Source organism: Haemorhous mexicanus, chromosome 5, assembly GCF_027477595.1.
Source record: "Haemorhous mexicanus isolate bHaeMex1 chromosome 5, bHaeMex1.pri, whole genome shotgun sequence".
Lineage (NCBI taxonomy): Eukaryota > Metazoa > Chordata > Aves > Passeriformes > Fringillidae > Haemorhous > Haemorhous mexicanus.
In genome coordinates, this window is record NC_082345.1 from 9,717,893 (window position 1) to 9,738,874 (window position 20,982).

At 41.3% G+C, this 20,982-nt stretch overlaps 1 protein-coding gene across 1 annotated transcript in view; it reads right to left on the bottom strand.

Moving 5' to 3' along the window:
• The window catches only part of STAB2 (stabilin 2), an 80,831-nt gene that overhangs the window by 57,177 nt on the left and 2,672 nt on the right, over positions 1 to 20,982 (bottom strand). Inside the window, exons 3-13 of the mRNA XM_059845832.1 lie at positions 19,963 to 20,078; positions 15,293 to 15,378; positions 14,438 to 14,507; positions 12,575 to 12,670; positions 11,741 to 11,866; positions 10,088 to 10,284; positions 9,215 to 9,348; positions 4,398 to 4,531; positions 2,752 to 2,834; positions 1,961 to 2,110; positions 547 to 690 (exon numbers count right to left, since the gene is read on the bottom strand). Coding sequence (XP_059701815.1) covers positions 547 to 690; positions 1,961 to 2,110; positions 2,752 to 2,834; positions 4,398 to 4,531; positions 9,215 to 9,348; positions 10,088 to 10,284; positions 11,741 to 11,866; positions 12,575 to 12,670; positions 14,438 to 14,507; positions 15,293 to 15,378; positions 19,963 to 20,078 — 1,336 coding nt within the window. The remainder of the gene's footprint in view (positions 1 to 546; positions 691 to 1,960; positions 2,111 to 2,751; positions 2,835 to 4,397; positions 4,532 to 9,214; positions 9,349 to 10,087; positions 10,285 to 11,740; positions 11,867 to 12,574; positions 12,671 to 14,437; positions 14,508 to 15,292; positions 15,379 to 19,962; positions 20,079 to 20,982) is intronic.

Sequence of the window (20,982 nt, forward strand, 5' to 3'; positions counted from 1 at the left end):
ACAGCTGAGTGTGTTTGGGAAAGGATTTTTATCTCTTCATCCCAAATAAAAAAAAGGTAGAGGAGTAAAATATTTGAAAAATGCAGCATAAGGAAGGGAACTTTTAAGAAAGCATGATAAGCTGGGCACCAAAACCCTAAAGCATTTAAAAATCATAATTTTTTTTAATATTAGCCTTTTCATGGAGGAGTTGAAACTTTGAATACAAGTCTTGTCTGGTATCTGTACAGATGTCCCTCCTTTTAGTGTGTGATTCTGGCATTCAGTGAAAGTCCCTGATCATGACTGCCAATTTTCCAAGGAACCAATCACATGCAGTGAGAACATCCAAACCTTCCATGGTCCAGCTTGGCAGAAGGGTGAATGTCTGTTTTCTGTGGAAACTATGTCATTACCTTTCACTTTGAATATTGCTGCTGTGGGCTGATGTGCAATGGCTCAGTAGAGTTTGTTTAGCTTCTGTCAGTCACCCTCCTTCACATTCACCTCCTGTGAAACTGTTTTAAGAGAAGGTTTGACATTGCATATCTGTAACTTATGGCTCACCTCTTTGCTGCTCTCAAATGCTGGCTCCACGTTGTCCATGGCTTTGTCAATAATGTGCAAAATTCCATTGGAAGCAATGATATCTCCCTGCAAAATTTTTCCTTTCCCCCTTCCTCCTTGGATTCTAATCCTTAATTGATTATCCTGAAAGAAAACAGGCAATGGATAGTGAATTCTTTATTATGAAATGGCAGCAGAGTGTGTGCACAGGTTGAATGTATTCTAAGCCCCCTTCTTGTTGCCAACACCTAAGCAATTTCAGTCTGGGGAGGCTAAAGATGGCTTCAAATGCTTATCAAGGAAATGGAAAAAAACCCCTTTGGATCAGGACCGTGTTCTTTTGCTTCAGGACAGCAAAATTCAGAGAAACAGAGACAGGCCCTGAGGGGAATTCTGTGTACCTGAAAGTGTTGTGGTGACTGCTAGTAATAAAAATCTGCCAGGAAATGATTGAAAATATTGCTGTACTGAAAAGGTCCACTCCTATAATCTTGTGGGACTCTAACCCATTTCCTAATATTTAAAACAACAAAATGTTGCTGATTCTGCACTGTACTGAAGTCTTCAGGAAACAAACAGGGCTCAGACAGCAAGGATATTTTCCTGTTACAAATGGAGGGTGTACTCACTGAACATACAAAATAGGTATCTCTGCTCAGATGCCACTGCTCTACTGCAAAACATAAGAAGTACTTGATTCCAGCCTCCACATAGGCCCAGTCCATCAAGAGACACATAATGGACCAAGAATAACAATTACAGGTTATAAAATCTAGTGTATCACCCACAGAGAACAAGTTTGTTTTTTAAACTGTGGGACCAGACTGCCCAGGTGATTACTGACATTGGGTAATCTGGGCTAATGCTGAATTCTGCTCTACGTTTCCCAGGGTTAATTGCCCTGTGCTCTCTCTCTGCTGGGACTTCCATCTGGTGCTCACTGGGAGGTGGGATCTGCAGCTCAGCCAGTGCCTGCTCCATGGGAGCAGTGCTCACAGGTTTCCAGCATAAACTCTGTGGGTTTTTTCTTCCCCTGCCACTTCTTACTGCACCTGAGCTCTCTAAACACCCCTCCCCTGCCCCCCCAGCTCTGTTGGCCATACCTGCAGATTCAAGATTAACATCATTTTAGCAAACATTTTAGACCAGTCTGTGTCAGTCTGCCAAGTCACTGAGTGCTGATACACGACTAAAGGTAACTTTTTTCTTTTTTTCTAGTTTTAGTGGGAGCTTTGATGCCAGTGAGGTTTCAAGTTTGGCTTGAACGCCTTGTAGTACATGGTCATGGCTGTGGTTTTTCCTAATCTAAGAGTTATCTTCACCCTGATATCTCCCTGTAGAAAAAGCTTTCCTGTTCCTCGTGGAAGGAACAGAGAGCACTGTCCTTGCTGTGGGAGGCTGAAAGGCCACTTACCTTTTCTCCCTTTGACATCTCTCCTGACTTGCCAGTCAAAGTATATATTACATTAGCATTATTCAAGCTACTGGTGTTCAGCTGACCTGCAATAATATGGAGTTTAATGAAGTACTGGGCTTTCTGTTTATTTTTCAGAAGATCCTTTACCTAGAAAAACAGAGGAACAGAGATTTATTTCAATGCAGGCTTTATCTAAAAAAAAAAAAATCTTGGTGAATACTTTTTTGCTCTCTTCAATTGATACATTCTGAAATTCATATTTTACCCTGAAGTGAGGTGATGGAGTCTGAAAAAAGTGGAGACCTCTCTTGGTTTTGGTTCAGCTCACGTTTCACCCTTATGTCCCTGCATGAGCAGCAGGTGCCTCCAGAATTGTCCTGATGTCAGTGGAAGGTGCTATTAGGTGTCAGCTTCTTTTTTGTTTTTTCACTAAAGCCATTTTTTTTTAATGCCCCTCATGTAAAAGGTGACCTGCAGGCCTTGCTGCTGACAATTCAGGTCTCTGTTCAACCCCTGGCTCAACTGAGTGAAAAGCCTTTAGCATAGTCATGTAAGAGCATCTAAAACTTAGCTTGGGGTGTGACAGTGCTCCACCCTAACTCCCCAAATTATTTTGGTTTTTTTTAAATTGGGAAAAAATGCAGGCTGTGGACCTAGATTTAAATGGGACTGGAAGTGTTCTACAGCAAATTATTTGTGTCTCCTGAATCACAAAACTTACAGCATAGATGAGATTTCTGCAGAAGCCAAATCCCCCAAATGTGAAACCTTTTCTCTTGTTTACTTACATTTGTGCCTTTGAGTCCCTTGTTTGTTGGTACAAGCACAGTAAATGGTCCCAGAGTGCTCAGCTGCCATTCATAGGTATTTTCTTATGAGAAGAGGGAATAAAAAAAGTTTAAATGCCTATTGAAAACCTCATTTGCCAAAGGGACTGTGCAAAGCTGTGAAGGGAGAATAAGCAATAATAGAATCTGATTATTAAATATTGATACAAGCCATTAAAAGATGAGAGACAGATGGGATGTGAAATCCAGGTGCTGCTCCATATTTGACACAAAATGAGGCAAAACATTCAGGATGCTTCTGGCAGCCTGGATTCTGTGGCATGCAGGCCAGAGCAAGGACACAAAACCAGCAGCTTCTTTGGGGATGTGTCCTTACAGGAAGACAGCCTTCTGATTTAAATCAATTCAGTCTCTATGGGGTGAGATACATGCAGCTGATAACCTGCTGGTACTGCAAATGTCAGGTAATCAAAACTAAATGCACTAAAAGCCAATTAGAATTCATTTACTACCCAGAGGCTGTTTCTGTATCCAAGACAGCAGCATGAGAGACCACTGGTTCTGCAGCTGAAGGCATTAAATATTTCTGATATTTAGCTCTTTTTCTAGAGGTATAAAATCAAAACTGAAAAAAACTTTGCTGTTGTTACAGGTGTATTATACAGAGAATATATCTCAAAATTCATGTGCTGTCCTAAAAAGCATCTTTAAATTCTTAGCTTTTGAAAGACATCAGTGTGGAGTGAACATATTTTAAGTTAACCTGGTTAGTGGTTAATGTGTCTTTGTAGCTTCTGGCAGGTAGGTCATATGGCACATTTACATCCAAAACTTAACCAAAGCACATGAAATCTGAGTTCTGGTTAACTCAGCATGCTGGGCACTTTTCAGACATATGAGGAGCAATGCACAGAGAAGCTGCAACTGAACTCTCACTGCTGAGGCAATGGATAGTGATCCTCAGCACAGAGCATGAAAGGCTCTGCCAGGTTTTGACCTTGGCCAGCTATGGGGGATTCTTATTCCTTCTGTTCAGGAATTCATGGTCTTTATTTTAATTGTTGTGCTCTTTGGGACTGAGCAAATTATATTAAAGAGAAGGATTTTTTTCTCCCACATTTACAAGTTTAGGTCAAAGATCCAGCTCAATTCTAGCAGTTCATTCCTCAAATTTTTGGCCATAGAGAAGATGGTGAAGGCTGTCAGGATGTTCAGTTCACCAGGTAACTCAAATGCCAGTGTTTTTGATGGGCTAGTGTGTGTCATTCTAGGCCAAATCTCATTTGTCCAAAACAGTGGGGGCAGGGAGAAGAAGTGGGGTAACCCCTCTTGTTACACTGTGGGGCAAAAATCCCCTGGTGATGTTAAATGATGTGTGAGTGGTTGTGGAACATATTTAGCACTTCTGCAATATTCCTGCAGTCTGCATTCATGGTGTGAGGAGCAGAGCAGCCTCAGGTGGTCTGAGGAGCTTTGCAGTGGGCAGCATGAGTGCTGGCATGCTGTGGGGGACACTTGCCTGTAGCAGGGGCTGTGGGTGGCAGACAGGGCAGGATCAGCCCCCTGGGCTCTGCTTGTGCTCAGTAACTCACTGAACCTCCACAGCCTCCCAAAAACTCCTTTCTTCATCAAACCAGGCCACTCACCCATGAGCAGGAGGCTGGATGTCAGCTTGCCCTGCCACTGTCCTCCCACTTGCGCATTCAGCTCCCGGAGGCGCTCCACGATGTTCCCATGGCACACGAACCCGTTCCCCACGGAGCCCCCCTGGCACGTGCACCTGGGGAGGGATTGGCATTTCAGCTGTGCCTCTCAATAAACGGGCACCAGGGGTTACCTGCTGCTCCTCTGAAGGCATTTCCAGGAAGCACTGGTGCAGAGGAGTTCATTCTGTGCTTCTGCATGCTGTGAAGTGTGTCAGTGTGTGGGCCAGCCTGGTGGCTGCTTCCCCAGGCGGGGGGCTCCTGTTAGGTGGGCCAGGAGACAGCAGTGTCTGTCTTGCAGGACCTTTGAATAGAGGCTTTGAATGTGCAGCCTCTGGTCCCAAAAGTGTTGTGGCTGCTGGAGCCCAGGAATCTACTGAACCTACCTGTGGGGGGATAGAATGTAAGGAAATCAAGATAGTGCAGAAGGCAATCTCACCCCTGAGCAGTTGCAGCTGTGCTAATCACCAAAGATTAGGAACAGGTCTGCCCTTAACAGGCCACAGCTGTGCCCAGTGAGGATGAGTGCTATAAAAGAGTGGGTTATCTGGGTGAGGAGAGAGCTGGAGTTTGTTGGCTGTGCTGTGAAGAAGGAGTCAGTACTGCGAGGAGCTGCCCATGAGAAATCACCAGGAAGGTATGGAATTTTTGTAATAAGATGACATCACCTACCCTGTTTGTGGGTGAGGACAGAGAGCATAAATGTGTCAGTGTGACTCTTGCAGCAGGGAGTCTGTTTTGTGAAGAGCTCACTCAGGACATGGGATTTGGCAGGTTTAATGGTAGTTAAGGAAGGTGGTAGTGTAGCCACATTTCTCTTCCCAGACAAAAGCAAGGCACAATTCTTCCCAAGAATATTTCTGAGTTTCACATTCTCTGAACCTCAGAGAAAAAAAAACAATTCCTATCTCATTTGCTGTGCTTGTGCAAAAGGAGAATGCAATATGGAGATTGTTTACCCAGAGTGAGGGTGTTTTGTTTCCTTGGCCTGTCAGGGCCAAGTGTGTGTGTGTGGGGGGACTGCAGGCTGACAGTCATGAGATTCAGTGCTGTTGTGTGCAGAGCAGAGTGCTTGGCAGATTTAGTTTAGATGTAATGTAATATCATGTAATATTGTATAATGAAGTAATTAATTAGCTTTCTGATAAGATGGAGTAAGATGCATCATTCTCTTCCCTTGTCGGGGCAAAAGTATCCACTATAAGATAGCAGCTCATCAGTCCTTGGAATAGCTGCATTGGTTTTGTAGAAAAAGGTTTTTTCTTTTCAACAAAGCAAATTGGTGGTTTGTTACTCTGCCCTTTAAGTAATGCCACCATTTTGAGCATTAATACTTTTTTTTTTTTTTTTTCCTTGCTGTAACACAAAATCTTGTGCTTTTTTAGATGTATGTGTTGCTGTCTCTCTTCTGGAAGTAGCATCTCATTTGTAACACCCTGTCTGTCTCCTGGGGACTCCAGCCTGTGGGGGTGCCAGTGGGGTCTGCCTGACCCAGTACTCTGGGTGGCTAAAGCAGACTCAGGTCACAGTGCCCATGAGATGGACAGACAGACACTGGATTAATAGTGCCCTTCCCAATTAAGTCTGCAGCATGTTCAACATTCATATGAGCTCTAACCACAATGGTTCATCTCTGGATATTTTTTTCCTAATGGCATTACTGGGGAAGGAACGTTATTTCAGCAAAAGATGCCTTTTCTATAATTACTCATTTGCATGTGCTGATTGTTAAAAACACACCCCTGCCACCAACACCCCACAGCAGTACCAGCCAGATGCCAGACCCTCTCCTTTTTCCCATCTATGGTCTCTGCTGCAGCTGTTTCTCTAGTGAGAGCATTATTGGAAAGTCCCCACAAGTCCCTGCAGAGCTGCATAGAGGCTCAGAGGAGTGTTGAGATTTTGGCCAAGAGTCTCAAGCTTTGACTCTGAGCCTGGGTAAAAATGGCAGTCTGAAAGCAACCTAAATTTTTAGGATGCTATTCTGAGTGTGAATCCACTTCTTTCTAAGGGGATCTCTTGAGCAGAGAGAGCATGACTGTGGAGCCTGGATGAAGGGTTTACAGCTGGGAGAGAGGAGCAGCTGCTCCTTGGGAGCTGATCCATTTTTTCTGGTGGGGCAAAAATTGCTGAATTGCTGTAGGTAGCTCCCTTCCACTTCTGAACAGAGAAGAAAACAACTGAGGCTTCAAATGAGCTGAGAAATAGCAAAGCAGAAAAAAGGAACTACTCCTGAAATATGGCACAAATCAGATCCAGGTTTCAAAATAAAGCTCTCCTCTCTTTTTCACCCAATGTTCATAAAGAAGTAGGTGTTTAAACATAATAACTTTTTTGGCTATCATTTCTGGGGGCACAGTGAACTGCAGAAAAGCCTGCATGGTTTGAAGCTTCTCTCCTGAGGACAGTATTGCTCATAACTGAGTGGGCATCCAAACAACATAGTTTGGATTTGTGTGCCAAAGGAAAGCACTGAGCAGTTAAAGATTTGCACCTATTGCATGAGATTGAACCCTTCTACCTGTGTGCTTCCTCACTCCTCCTGATGGAGGAATTGACTCTCTGTGGCTGGGCATGGGGAAGACCAGCATGACTGGAAAAGATGGGCACTGTCACCACTTCAGCTTATTCAGGGAAAAACCTTCTATTTCTCTGGAAGGGGAAAGCTCAGCTTTCTGTCTCCATTTTACCAAAACCATCCGTAACAGAGTTTTGGTTTATGAAGCTACTAATTTCTACATTGAAGAGATAGAGAAAAAATAAGAGTGGCATTAAGAGAAAATAATGGAGTTTAAGTAACTGTAGGGCAACTCTACTTGGAAACCAGAGAGGTTAGGATCTAATATGCAGTGTAACTCTGCACTTGGAGAATTACACTACATATTAGTGTAGCTTGAAACTCCTTGGTTGGAGCTTCATAGCTCCTGGACAAGGCTGAACATGTTTACTGTGCTGAAGCTGCACCTGAGAAAGTGTCAGCACTCATTCAGGAAAAATCTACATGGCAACATAAGACAAAGGCAATTGTGATTTTTTTTTGGGAAGGTTGCTGTGTTATATTCACAAATCAAATGATTGGGTTTTTTACATTTTTGCCTGTATGAGAGATTTATTCCTGTATAAATGTATTTGGTTCTGGAGGAAGTAGAACAGTCTATGTGAGGAAAGCTAATAGCACAGCTGTATCCTTAAAAAAACCAAAACAAAAATAGAAAGGAAACAATGCACTTTTGTGGCCTCTGTTATAGCTCTGTGTTTTAGAAAACAAACAAAAACAACCAAAAAACCTCTCCCAAAATACATTTATAATCTGAGATGCAGCCAAAATAGTCTGTCATTTATAGAACCTATTTTTTTTGTGCCCACACTTACAAATTAATACTTTTCTTTTTAAAGTTCCTCTTTCATAAAAGGATTTTCCTTAGCTCAAGTCTTATTTCAATCCCACTCTATTCTTCTGTACGTTTTTTGCCATTAAATATCACTAAATGAATGATGTGCAGAGAATTTTTATTGTTCTTTTCCATCCCCAGTAATAAATTTTTAATTTTCTCATTCTAAGATTTTTAAAACTTTCTCATCTCTCAAAACTTGTTTTACAATGGTGAAACAGCAACTGATTAGAGAAAAAAGCTCCTGATTTGGAACTTTATTTCAGGATTTCAGCTGCTGTTGTGCAGTATGGTAGTACTCTATACCAAGTGTTGTATGGGTCTGTAGTGAGCAGTGTGAGTAGCACACTATGTGTAGAAGAGAGCCAGAGGATATTCTAGATAAATTACTTTGAAATGCACATTAGCTGATGCAGAAGTGACACTGATGTTACCCTGCCAGGGAAAGCTGCATGATGACACAAGGACTGCCAATGAGAATACTCTCCTGAGTGAATGCTTTCTGTCCATGGATCTAGATGATAATTTTTCCCTAACTTACAATAAATGACCTTTATTTTCCTTCATGTTTAAGCTCTCAGCTCCCAAAAGCTGCTATTTCAGGCACAGTTCTTTAACCCAGTGCCTGCTATCACTGGGCTATAGAAACACATAAGCCAAATTTTGGTTTAAGAGAGCTTTGTAGAGTTTAGTGCCATCTGTGCCTTTTTCCTAACATCCATGCAACATATTTCTGTACAGGAAAAGCCAAGTCTGCCAGAGGTTTTGGAGTCTCCCACTTGCTTGACTTGAGGTTTTAAGGAATCTTCTGGAGTTGATGTTGCTTTCACAGCTTGGGGGGCAGATTCCCTGGTTGTGTCTGAATTAGTGTGCTCAGAAGAGGCAGGGCTCCAGTGCTATCCCATAATTAATGCTGATTGATTTTCAGCATGCTGCCTGGCATGCTTCTGGCCCACACCAAGGAGCATTTTCCCTGGCAGTGCCCAGGCACAGCTGAAGGGAGAGCATGTGCCAGGGACTGCTGCCAAGAGAAAGTTACTCTGTTTTGGATGAGACTTTAGCTGTGAGACAGACAATGCTGCTTGCCCTGAGGAAAAGAGGTTTTGGCCCCTTTTATTTACTAGTGTAGAGATGACCTCTGAGTGAGTGCTTGAAAATTAAAACTTAATAGGTATTAGCAAATGGCCTGCTGAAATCTATCACTGTGTTAATGACCCTAACCCCATTAAATCTTGTGATTTGTCCTTGATAAAGAAGCCATTAAAGATAACTTCAGGAGGTGTCCATCTACAGGATTTGTTTTAGCAGCCTTTTTACTAGGGAAGAAAGGAGAAACTGTGGCAAAACTTCATAAGCAAAAAGACTCACGTAATCTGTCCTGGTGCAACTGTTAAGCATTTGGCTTTTTTGTGGCAGGTGTTGTTTGTTTCACAGCTGTCCATCATGCTGCAGCCTTTCCCAGGTACAAAGTTGGTGTAATGCTCCTTGCATTCACAGTGGGACTAAATCAGAAGGATATGAGAGGGGAGAGAAAATTAGCTGTGCACAAATTGTGGATTTCAGCATAATTTCTGAAACTAGGGCTTGAACACAGTGTCTTAGTTAATCACCTGGTGAGTTCTGACACAAATATAAAGCTTATATTTGTACACACCAGCCTGTGTTTTAGCCATGTGAACTTCACTGAGACATGACCATGAACTGCAAAAGATTCCTGAATGATCAAGTCCCTTTTTGGCTCTTCAGGGTGTCCAAGCAAACCAGGCCTTTTGAAGCCTTGATTTTTTGATGGTGCGAGTTCTACACACTGAAATTGGAGCCAGTTCCCAACACCATGAAAAATATGTAGTCTTTGTAAAGTGCTGTTCATTGATTGTTTTCAAAGACTCAGATTGCTTCTTTCCTAAATAAACCAAATTTAGAGATGTTTATGTGGTACCAGTATAAGGACCCAGCTGGTTCTACAAGTCCCCTGTGTCAGAGAGACAAAATTTAACTGGGAGAAGATTTATATTAGTTGCCTCCATTTCGGGGAGGTAAATCAGAGCCAAAATAGTCCCATAAGAAACTCTATTGCCATTCCTATTTTCAGAGAGGAGCTAAAAGGACTCCCTTCTGTTCAACAGCAGGGCTTATGGAAAAGCTAGGAACAGCATTTGATTTCCTTGGGAGCTGTTTCCACCCCCCCATGGCCTCTTTTTGGAGAGGAAGCATTATTTGTTCTTGGGCAGTTACACTGACCTTTCCTGGACCATCGTAGATGCAGATGCTGGACTGTGCAGGGCAGCCCCCATGTGCTGCCTGGCAGGGGTCTATGGGCAGGCAGATTTGACCATCCCCTGTGTAACCTTCTCCACAGGTGCATTTGTGCTGGTTTGGCCCGAGGTAAACGCAGTCGGCGTTAGGATCGCAGACCTTGTTGGAGCACGGGTTGATAGCTTGTGAGAAAAGGAGTGCAGTAAATGAATTGTTGCCCACAGCTCTAAAATTGAAGACAAGGATTTACCAGAGCACCTCCATGACAAACAAAGCCTGGGCAGACTAAACTTGTCATACCAGCCAAGTGTGAAGTATTGTGGCCGTGAGGAGATGGAAGGGAAGAATGTGTTTATGCTAACATAGCAACCAACTGTTTGCTTTTGAGCAGAAATGATCTCTTAGCTTGGCAAATGGAGTTATAAACAGATTAAACCATGAAACGTGCTCATTAAAATATAACAACTATTTCCTTGTTCTCTGGTGGATTTTAACTAGAGAAGGTCAGGTGGGAGGTACGAGGTCTGTGCAAGCTTCAAGCACGTGTTAGATCAGCTGGAAAATATTTCTCAGCACAATAGGCCTTCACTGTTTTCTTTCCGGTAGTTAAACAATATAATGTCATTGGTTCAGCTGTGTGGAAAACTGTCCAGCAAGTACCTTAGTCTTCCACACTCTTCTGCTTTCAGGATGGCACTAGAAGCTCACTAGTTGTTTCCATGAACCATTTTTTTTTTTTTTTTTTTTTTTTTTGTTTGAGGCAATAGCATTGCTTGCTCTTTTTTAAGATCAAGCAGTGTTTGGAGAGCATCTTCTCACACCTTTGTGTCCATGTTAGGTTACAGTTAAGCAAATGCTGTATCTAAAAGATGGCATGCCCTGGAGACACCTAAGTGGTGCTTCTCACTGTTTTCATCTCTTTTCTCCCTTGATTTCTTCTCAGCTGAGACTGATCTGAGCCAGCCTCTTCTAAACTGTGCTTCCAGCATCAGACTAAACAATATTCTTTGTTGCAATTAGTCTAGAAAGAAGGACTGGTATCATAAGACATAAAGCGAGTAGGGAAAAGAAAATCTGGACTCTTAAGCAGTTAATTTGGGCATTGAATGGGACATTGAGTCTATAAAGACACATTTAAGGTAGAGTTTACCTGTAGCTGAGATGCTATCAGCTTTGTTTCATGAAAAACAGGAAAGTTGAAATGAACTTTACTTGCCTGTAGAGTTTGTTCTTGCTGATGGAGCTGAGCTGTCACATGATGGATGCTGAATAAATATAAGCCCTTGGTTGCTGTTGTTATGGAAGTAAGCTTTGAGGCTGAACTGTACCAAGCAGAGGGATATGTAAGCACTGGTGACCCAGTACCCACCTTATGTGTTTCAAGGGAGGTGACTAGGTTTAGTCTGATTGGACTGTATGCATTTATTCTGCATGGACTGTAACTTGTTAGCAATTGGATGGATGGGTTCCTGAAGCACATTTTAGAATTTTGTTTCTTCCTGAAGGAATCTAGTTTGTGCTCTGGGATACGAACCCAAAAGAAAAATTAGATGGTGAGATGTGGCTCAACAGCACATTCCATATCTGAGCTAATAGTGGTGTATTTAAAGAACTGGGGCAGATATGGGTATTACTCACGTTCACATTGGGTACTGTTCCCGTGGAAGCCGGGCAGGCACCTGCACTGCAGCTCTCTTCCATCCTCCCCTGAGGCAGCACACCTGGAGTGGGCAGGGCACCGCAGCGCCTCGCACTCGGCCACGGCTGAGGGACACAGGGGGACAGGTTAAGCTGTGTCTGCACGCTCTCAGGCTTGGGGGTTCTGTAGAAACCAAGGGCATCAGGAATATTTCTCTGCTCTGGGGTGCCCTGACCTCCAGGGGAGCACTGACTTTGACCCTCATTCATGGAGAAAGACTGAAATCCATGAAAGTGTGAAAGAGATTATAGAGAGTAGTGTAGGTGTATCACCTGGTGAGAAATTTAGGTGTTGGGATTCTTAGTATGTTGTGGATGGAAGCAAGATGGAGAGCACAGGGTATCATCCTGGGTTTCTTCTTCATGCTTCTCCTTCTCCATGGGTTTGGATGGCATTTTGTAATTGGGCAGAAAAGTCTGCATTGCAGCTCTTTGGGATCAGTTATCGGGTTAAAAGGGAAAATAATCCAGGTGTCAGCTCTTAATTGCATAGTTTAGTCCTAAAAGACCTTGTAACAAGAGATTGTTGGCCATTTTGTGCCTTGCTGCTGAACTCATGATAGTGAGGCTGCTTTACTGATAAGAAATGATAAACAGCCGAGTCCGAACGTGAAACTCCCGTCTGAAGTCCCTTCAATCCAGACCCAGAGAAAGTGATAAGGTTCAGCCTATGTTTGGTTGCTCTTGCATGGCTAACCTGAGACCAATTCATCCTCACCAATACCACCTGTATCACAGCTGTTGAACACATCTCCTGTGGAAAATGCTACTTACCCTGGTCACAGTGGAGCCCTTTGTATCCAGACAAGCAAGTGCAGCTTCCATCCCCTGCAATCCCGCTGTTGCACACGCCGTGAACACAGCCACAAACTACAGGGAGAAATGGATTTGCTTTGCTGAACAAGGATGGTGCTGGGAAAGCCATCATTACTTATGGCCAGGTGTGTCCTAGCCAGCAGCTTTGGCCAAGCCAAGCTCTGACCTGAGGGCCTGAATTTTTAGGTGAGGTGATCAGTACTTGCAGTTGCATATGTCATAGATAGCACACGAATTTTTGAAGGCTGTTAACAGCCCCTAGTCTGAAAACCTGCAGAACACACAGTGTAAACACCAAACTGACTTCTTGCTAATGTCATAAAACTTGCAAAATTTGACAAACAATCTGAAGCCAAAATTGGATATAATGTGAAACATAGACCTCTTTAGTATCAGTTAACCTATTGCTTGGTTTTGCTTCAACTCTGTATCTCTCATGAACCTCAAGAAGAGATGAGATTTAGGGCCTTTTTTTCTCCTCCCTAAACAGGATTTATTTAGTTAAAAACATAATTAGAAGTCTCAGATTTCTCTCTTCTTACAGTCTCTCATTTCTGGTTATTTTCTGGTTATAAGCCCAGTGACAATATGCACACAAAACGATGCATTCACAGTCCAGGCAACTAAGAGACCCTTAAAAAATAATTTTTGAAGCCTTAAGTATTCTGAAAAAGCTTTATAGTTATAACTGTTTGAATTATGGTGGTGATGCTTTTTAAAAAGGACATTTAGAATTACACTTGGAAAAGTCCAAAAGAAGTACAGAATTGTATTGCTGGCTTCATGTTTAAGCTGCAGTGATGTAGCATATCCTCATCCCCTTAAAAATGAAGCTTGTGTTCGTGCAAATCACCTGCATTAATTAACTAACAACTTCCTACCTCTGTTAATAGTCATAATATAAAAACCAGGAATGTCTAAGATATTACTGAAAAGCAGCCACAAATGAACATTGTTTATATTTTATTAATTTTAGAACAGTTGGAGGAGCTCAAATATCTGACAGCTGAAGTGTAAAATACTGCTTAAAATAATATGTAATTGAATCCTCCAGTAACTTCTTGGAAAATAATTGTTTTTATGATATTAAATGCATTCAAGTACCCTATTTTGATGAAAATGCTGGCTCAGTTACATTTCTATGTATCAACACTGGCATCCAGTGGACAGCTGGTAGAAAAAGGTCCTTTGAGCCAGCAGTGGTGTAGGATTAGTGTAGAAAGGCTGACACTGATTATTTAAATTGAGACCATTTGAGACTCCTCAAAACTAACTTTATGTAGGTCTTGAGGGAAGAAAAGAGTTTTACTTTGAGGTAAGCAACGATTACCACTTAAGAATAAGAATATTTTAAATTTTTTTTTCAGGCAGTTTCCTGGTTTTTCAGTGTGATTTTCAGCAAGGGTCAGGAAGGTAAAATAGCAGAGATCATTAAGAAGCAGGCAAAAGTGGAAAATTTTATATGCATATATATGCTTTTGATACATAAACATTTTAGAAAATGTACCTGGCTTTAATTGTTTCTTCAGACTTCCACTTCTGATAGATGTATGGCTAATCAGTGAAATCAACAACCACCCAAACCCCAAAACTAAAGTAAACAAATCCTTTATCACACTTTTGACAGAAATCTGGCTCTCCCTGGCACAAAATAGAGCAAAGAGCTCTCTTTCCTTTCCCAATTGTGTTCTCTGAGGCAGACAGCAGCTCTTACTGAGAATTCTTTGGGCCCTCCACCCATTTCACTGTGATTTCTTAGAGTCTGAATACAGCTTTCACTCCCTTTTTTCCCCTAATCAAATAAAGCAAGTTCAAATTTACCTGATGTGCAGTCAGGACCAAATAAATTGTCTTCAGCACATTTTTCACAGGCTGTCCCACCAAATCCTTTCTGTGAATTACACAATGGAAATCAGAACTTAATTTTCTCATCTCTCTCTATACAGACAGATATATGCTTAGCAGGCTGAAAACAGCATTTTTGCTGCCAGAAGAAAATAACATGACAGCTTCAATCCCACATCTTTTTAAAAAGTATCCTTTAGATCTTCAAATCAGATGTTCTAAATATCAAGGTAACAATAAAGTACAATAATCAAGCCTAACGTCCAAATCAGGCTTACAATTGTTGGGCTGTATTTTCTGCCTCCTTCTACCTCTGTCTCTATTTCATATATCCCCAGAAGAGTATTTTTGATGTGAACTAAGGAAGAACCAGTAGAGAGGGAGGTAAAAAAGATTAATTTGAATTTTTTATTACAAATCTTTTTGCCTGAGGTTAAGCACTACACCTTGCACTCTCAGCAGAGGAGCAACGTATGGAGAGTACAGTCCCATGTACAAGTTCTTTCTATTTAGAGCAAAAAAAGTCACAAGTTTAAAATTTGAAAAACAGTAACAGAGCACAATTTAAAAACCAGAGGAACTCAAAACACCTGTCTCAGGAAGGCAAGGTGAAAGAATTTCTTAATAATTCCACTTGAACACGCTTAAGTCTGGAGAAATAATAGTGTGAAGATTAATGCAATCCAAGCAAATAATGAATCTAAGCTGATCATCATTGCTGTTTCTGGGATATTTCCCTTTAATGTATTTATAGAGTAGAGCATGCATTGCTCCTTAGAACAGCTTACATGCTATTGTTGATTTGTTTTTCTTTTAAAAGAGAGGACTTACCTGGCAAGTGCATGTTCCATTCCCAGCCATGCCCTGTGAGCAGCGTCCTCTCCCGTTGCAAGGTGATGCAGCTCCCCCTGGACATGCTGGAAGTGACAATGTCAGAGCCATCAGTCACCTTGCTCTGACCCTTGTGCTCCCCTTGCACACAGGTGACCACCTTGGCAGCTGCAGGGGTTTGGGCCAGACAGACTCTGGGGACAGCTGCTGTTTTGCAGCTGCCTGACTCTCCTTGCTGGACTCTTAGCATCAGCAGAGAACACCACCCTCTCCTGTCTGGGAACTTAGGCTAGTGACTGTGTGTGGAAGTCCAGGGCACAAGGAATATTTCTCTGTCTGCTCTGGGGTGCCCTGACCCCCAGGGGAGCTCTGACTTTGACCCTCATTCATGGAGAAAGTTTCCTAGACTTCAGGATAGACTGGAATCCACAAAAGTGTGAAACAGATTATAGAGAGTAGTGTAGGTGTATCACCTGGTGAGAAATTTAGGTGTTGGGATTTTTAGTATGGTGTGGATGGAAGCAAGATGGAGAGCACAGGGTGTCATCCTGGGTTTCTTCTTCATGCTTTTTATTCCTTCTTCTCCATGGGTTTGGATGGCTTTTTGTAATTGGGCAGAAAAGTCTGCATTGCAGCTCTTTGGGATCAGTTATTGGGTTAAAAGGGAAAATAATCCAGGTGTCAGTTCTTAATTGGATAGTTTAGTCTTAAAAGACCTTGTAACTAGAGGTTGTTGGCCATTTTGTGCCTTGCTGCCAAACTCACAGTAGTGAGGCTGTTTTACTGATAAGAAATAATAAACGCCTGAGTCCAAACATGAATTACTGTCTCAAGTTCCTTCAATCCAGACCCAGAAAAACCAATGACTGGCACCCCCACAACTGTGGTCAAAGGATTGAACACAAAAATAATTCTCTTATTCTAAAGTATCATATGGCTTTTTTACTGATGATCCAGCTCTGTCTGCCACACCCTAAGCTGTTGGCTTTTCTGGAACAAGTGGAGCTTGCCTGAACACTCCTGTGTGTTGATGTAACTCTGATGGATTGATAATTTGCTCTCAGGATTTTATTTGATGCTAAGTTAGGGTTTAATAAGCTTTGTATTTCCCCCCACCAAAATTGTATTTGCTTTACGTGGGAATTTTTCCTTTTCCCTGCTACCTTCATAAGACTGTGATAATTGATTTAAATGACCTTGGAAATTGAAATATCTAGATATCTCACAAGCAAATCCTGTCCAAGGGGCTGTAGTCACTAATCAAACTTGTGTGCCAAAGGTGTGTTGTTCTCTTCAGTACCTCTGGTGCTAAAACAATGGTTACAGGCAGCAGTACAGATGGTGAGACAGTCTGAACAAAATCCCCAGCCAGCAGGATGAGATAAGAAAAAATAACCATATTTATAATAAAAATAGTCTAAATGTTTTGTCTGAAAGGTTTCAAGATTCAAATCTCTACTGAAAGATTGCCTACAGGAAATGTATATTACAGTGGTTTTTAGTCAGATCATTCTGTCAGTTTTTCTCTCCTCTAGGGATACCCTTATTTTTCACAGTTGTCCTGCCCCTCCTTGGAAATGATGTATTAACTCTCTTCCATAAGCCTTTCCTTCCTGTATTTAGAATTCCCATTAAGTACTATAATTTTGTTGCAGGTGGTATCTAAATGTATCAAACTCCTACTGGCATCCCAGGTACTCTGCTGGACCTTGCTAGTAGATTCATTGCTTACAAAGAGCCTCAGAGTTTGTTCTGTGTGGGTGGGGATGGGCAGCACTGGATTCATGCTCCCCCTGCCTAAATTAATCCTGATTTAGAGTATTTAGGCAATGTGGAAGTTTAAGTATGAATGAATTTGATTTGGACAGAGTGATGAACAAATAAGTAGATGTGCATATGTGTACACTCAATTCCACTGAAAGCTTGGGTTTTGTTACAGTTGTTAATATCTCTTAATTTATTCCTTAATGTAGTCTCAGGTCTACTGCATCTGCCTAAGCTTCTTTTGAAAAACCAATAAATTTGAAGATGAAAATTTAAGTGCTGTTTATCTCATGCATGCTGAAATAATGAGATGTTTTAAGAATTTAGGTTAGATAACTACAAATGAGGGAAAGTAATAAATACATATCCTTTAATCTTTAAAGTGGCTTTTAGGGAATGCTTTTTTCTGGCTACTGTATGACAACTAAATCTTAAAGATTCATGGCAGCTGTTTAATAGTTGCACAGAATAGAAAAAAATATATTTGCATTGGTGCTTTTATTGAATGTGCAAGGACAGAGAAAACTCAGAGTTCATGGTATAATTCCTACCATTCCTAAAAGTTACTTTAAAATTTTTGACAAAGCAGGTTTTATTTTTGCCCTTGGCATTCATTACACTCCTTGTCTACATTGCATCTTGTCCCTTGTTTTGATACCAGCACCAAGGGACAGCTTTGTCAGCAGTGGGGTAAATTACCAGATTGCTGAACAAGTTTGGCCAGGGAGATGAAGGGCTTCCTGCAACCCCCAGGGCCACAGGAGGCAGTGCTGGGACACTGGAGCAGAGCTGGCACAGTGCCCTGCTGCCACCTTGGGGACAGCCAGACCTTTGCTTTTACTGAGGATGCTTTTTGAAAAGCAGTAAGAAGAGATGCTCTTGCTTATCTCTAAACAGCTGTCTGAGTGTGAAGGCCAGATCTTTGAATCTAGGCCAAAAGAACCTAAATCTATCAGCATATTTTCCCCTTCATGGACTTAAATTCAGCACTTTCCAAGTGTTTTCAAATAGAGCCTCTTAAAATACTTCTCTTCACCTGACTCCCTGTGAGGCTGAAGCAGTGAGCAGTACTTGAAAAGAAGTATTTTGAACCCTACAATTTGATAGTGTTAAATTTAGTATCTTTCCTCTTGGCCTTTTTTTTTTTTTCCCTTTGAACATTTCCCCACCATCCCTTTATTCTTACAGCCCTTTCTGCTCAGTTGGTCATGCTCCTTTCAGTTGGTACCCAGGCTTTTCTTATGAGCCATGGAAATATTTGCCCAGAATGGGAACCTGTGCTGGGGTAGGGAGCAGCTCCTGCTGCACCTGAGCTCCACCAGCTGTAGTACCTCTGGCTGGCTGACACTGGCAGTGTTGAGAGGCTGTGCTCTTTCCCCCTGGATCTTTTCTGATCCTGAGCTTTTCTCTTTTTGACTTCATGACTTTTTGCAGAAGGATTGGCGTGCAGCTGGATGGCTTGGTGTGCTTTGTGGGGAGGGAAGGGGACAAAAGATCTTTGATTCACACTGTGTGTTTCAGCATGTGCTATCATTTAAGGAAGTCAGAGTGCTATTTAAGACCTAATTTTGTCCTTGCCATCAGATGATAAATGTAAAGCAAACCCCTGGTCAGGGATTTTTGCCCAGCCTCAGGAAGGACAGTCTTTCCTCCAAATATTTCAACATGGGCCATATTCTATTACAGAGGTTGTGATAATGTAGAGATAACTTTTCCCCCCTCCAAATGAAAGAAGAAACAATGCTGAGACCTTGATTCTTTGCTTTTTGGGGTCAGGAAGTTTGTCCAAAGGAAGAGAGGGTTTCCTTTCCTTGGCAGCCTCCTTCACACAGTGGTGCAGGCAGGGCTCTGACTCTGGGGCAGGGGGCTCTGCCCCTCTCCAGACATACTGATGCCCCTCGTGTGGCTGCCCAGAGCACCCTGATCATGGCAGGATGAGCTCTTGGGCTGCATTTGGACGTGGGGAGGTTAAACCACCCCACAAGTGACTCTCTTCAGAAGGATGACCAGACACTGGCCACTCAGCTCTTTGCCTGGCTTTTCTCTTGAAGTTGCTTTGAGCTGCAGTTTGACTGCTTTCCTCTAGTAATAAATCACTGGTGTGAGTTATCCATTTATCTACTATTTGTCTTTAGTAGATAAATCACTGGTGTTTAAATAATAGCTTGGGCTAAAATTATAATTTTTTTTTAAAAATCTGTTTGTGGACAAAGAACTTCACAGACATTGAAACAGACCACGAGGCCATTAACTAAAGGAGGAAACACTGGCTGGGCAGGGAAACTTCCTCTGTGGGTCTGGATGCCCATCTTGGTAGCCTGAGACTTGATGCATTTGTGGAGATGCTGAAAAGCTTTTCCTGAAAAAAGGGGCAGCAGGAGGGGAGGCATTCCTGATTCCCTTCCTTCAGTAATAACCTTCAGCATTCACAGGCAGTTAAAGAAATGGTTTCTAGTTGAGCTACAAGAAAAGATCCTCTCTGCATCACAAAATCAAGAATTAAAGAGATTTGGAAATATTTCAGATGCAGATGAAGGTGGTTTTGACCTAAAATGAAACATTTAATTTGTGGTTTGAAAATCTTAATTTTTCAAATCCATTTTGGTGGTCCTCCTGAATGAAATAATTTTGCAGGCATTGACTGCAATGATTTGTTTTGAAAATCTCAAGATCTAGGAGGTTTTCTGAGGCTCTTTACATTTTTCTATGAATTTTGCTTTGTAAATGAAAATTTGAATATCTGTTTTTCAAATTCCCTAAATTTTAGCTGAAAACTGCTATCAATTTCTACCTTAACAAGCTTGGAGGAACAAACTTCTCACAGCAATAGTTTGTGAAAAGAAGAAAAGTTGCTGCTTTATTTCTGTTCGAATTCTATTTGAAACTAAAACCTCAAAACAGCTCACCCATGCAGTCTGGGCCCCAGTGTCCCTGGCAGCACTCAGGTTGTTCAAATTCCTTCACACAACGGTGCCGACAGCCCGGGAAAGAAAGTGTGTGTGTTTTCATTTCCAGGTAATACCTGTGGAAAAAAAGTTAGAGCTGCTTTAAAAGCCTCCTGTGGGGAAAAATGAAATTCTTAAGCTCTTCTCCTTTCAGTGGCAGACAAGAAAAATTTCAGCTTGGTTGCATTGATCTCCCTTTTTTTTCTTCTTCATTAAAACATGCGTTGAATGTCAAGGTCTGAAAAGATTTTTGGAGCTGTTTCTTTTGAACAGTGTGTTTATCTTCCCATCCCAGCCTAAATACAGCACATTTCTCTAATCTTTGATTTGAAACAGTATTTTAAAAATTGTTTAATATCAAGGTTCTTCAAATTCTAAGTAAAATCAAAATAGTTACATTTTCTCTTAAGTAGTTATATTTTCTCTAAAATACTGTTTTTTTTTTTTTTTTCCAAGTGGAATGGCAAGATGTCAAATTGGTTTTGAGATCTCTCTTCTTGCCCTTCATCCCCACAACTCCCTAATCTAGAAGTGTGAAAAATACTTTATTTATATGATATTTAGGATTGGCACCTAAATCTAGTAGATATATTTTATAATATATTTTTGTATCATTCATATAAAGTATGCAGAATAAATATAGAAGAGACTATGATTCTATCCAAGAGAAAATCCGTTAGATCATCAATAGCAATGTTTATTTTCCTCTTATATCACTTGCTGTTTAACTTCAAGCATCAAACACCCTGAATGCAGCTTGAGTTCTGGAGTTGGTGAAGCCAATGCTAAATGTTCCATAAGAAAATTGCACAGACTAGAGAATTTTTGATGTGTAATAATATTTTATAATTACTATTAGAAACAATATTAATTTTAATTGATATTAGAGAAGTACTATAAATATATCAATATTTCTAATAGTAAAATACTAGAAACAATTAATATTCATTAATATTAAATAATATTAGAAAACAATATTAA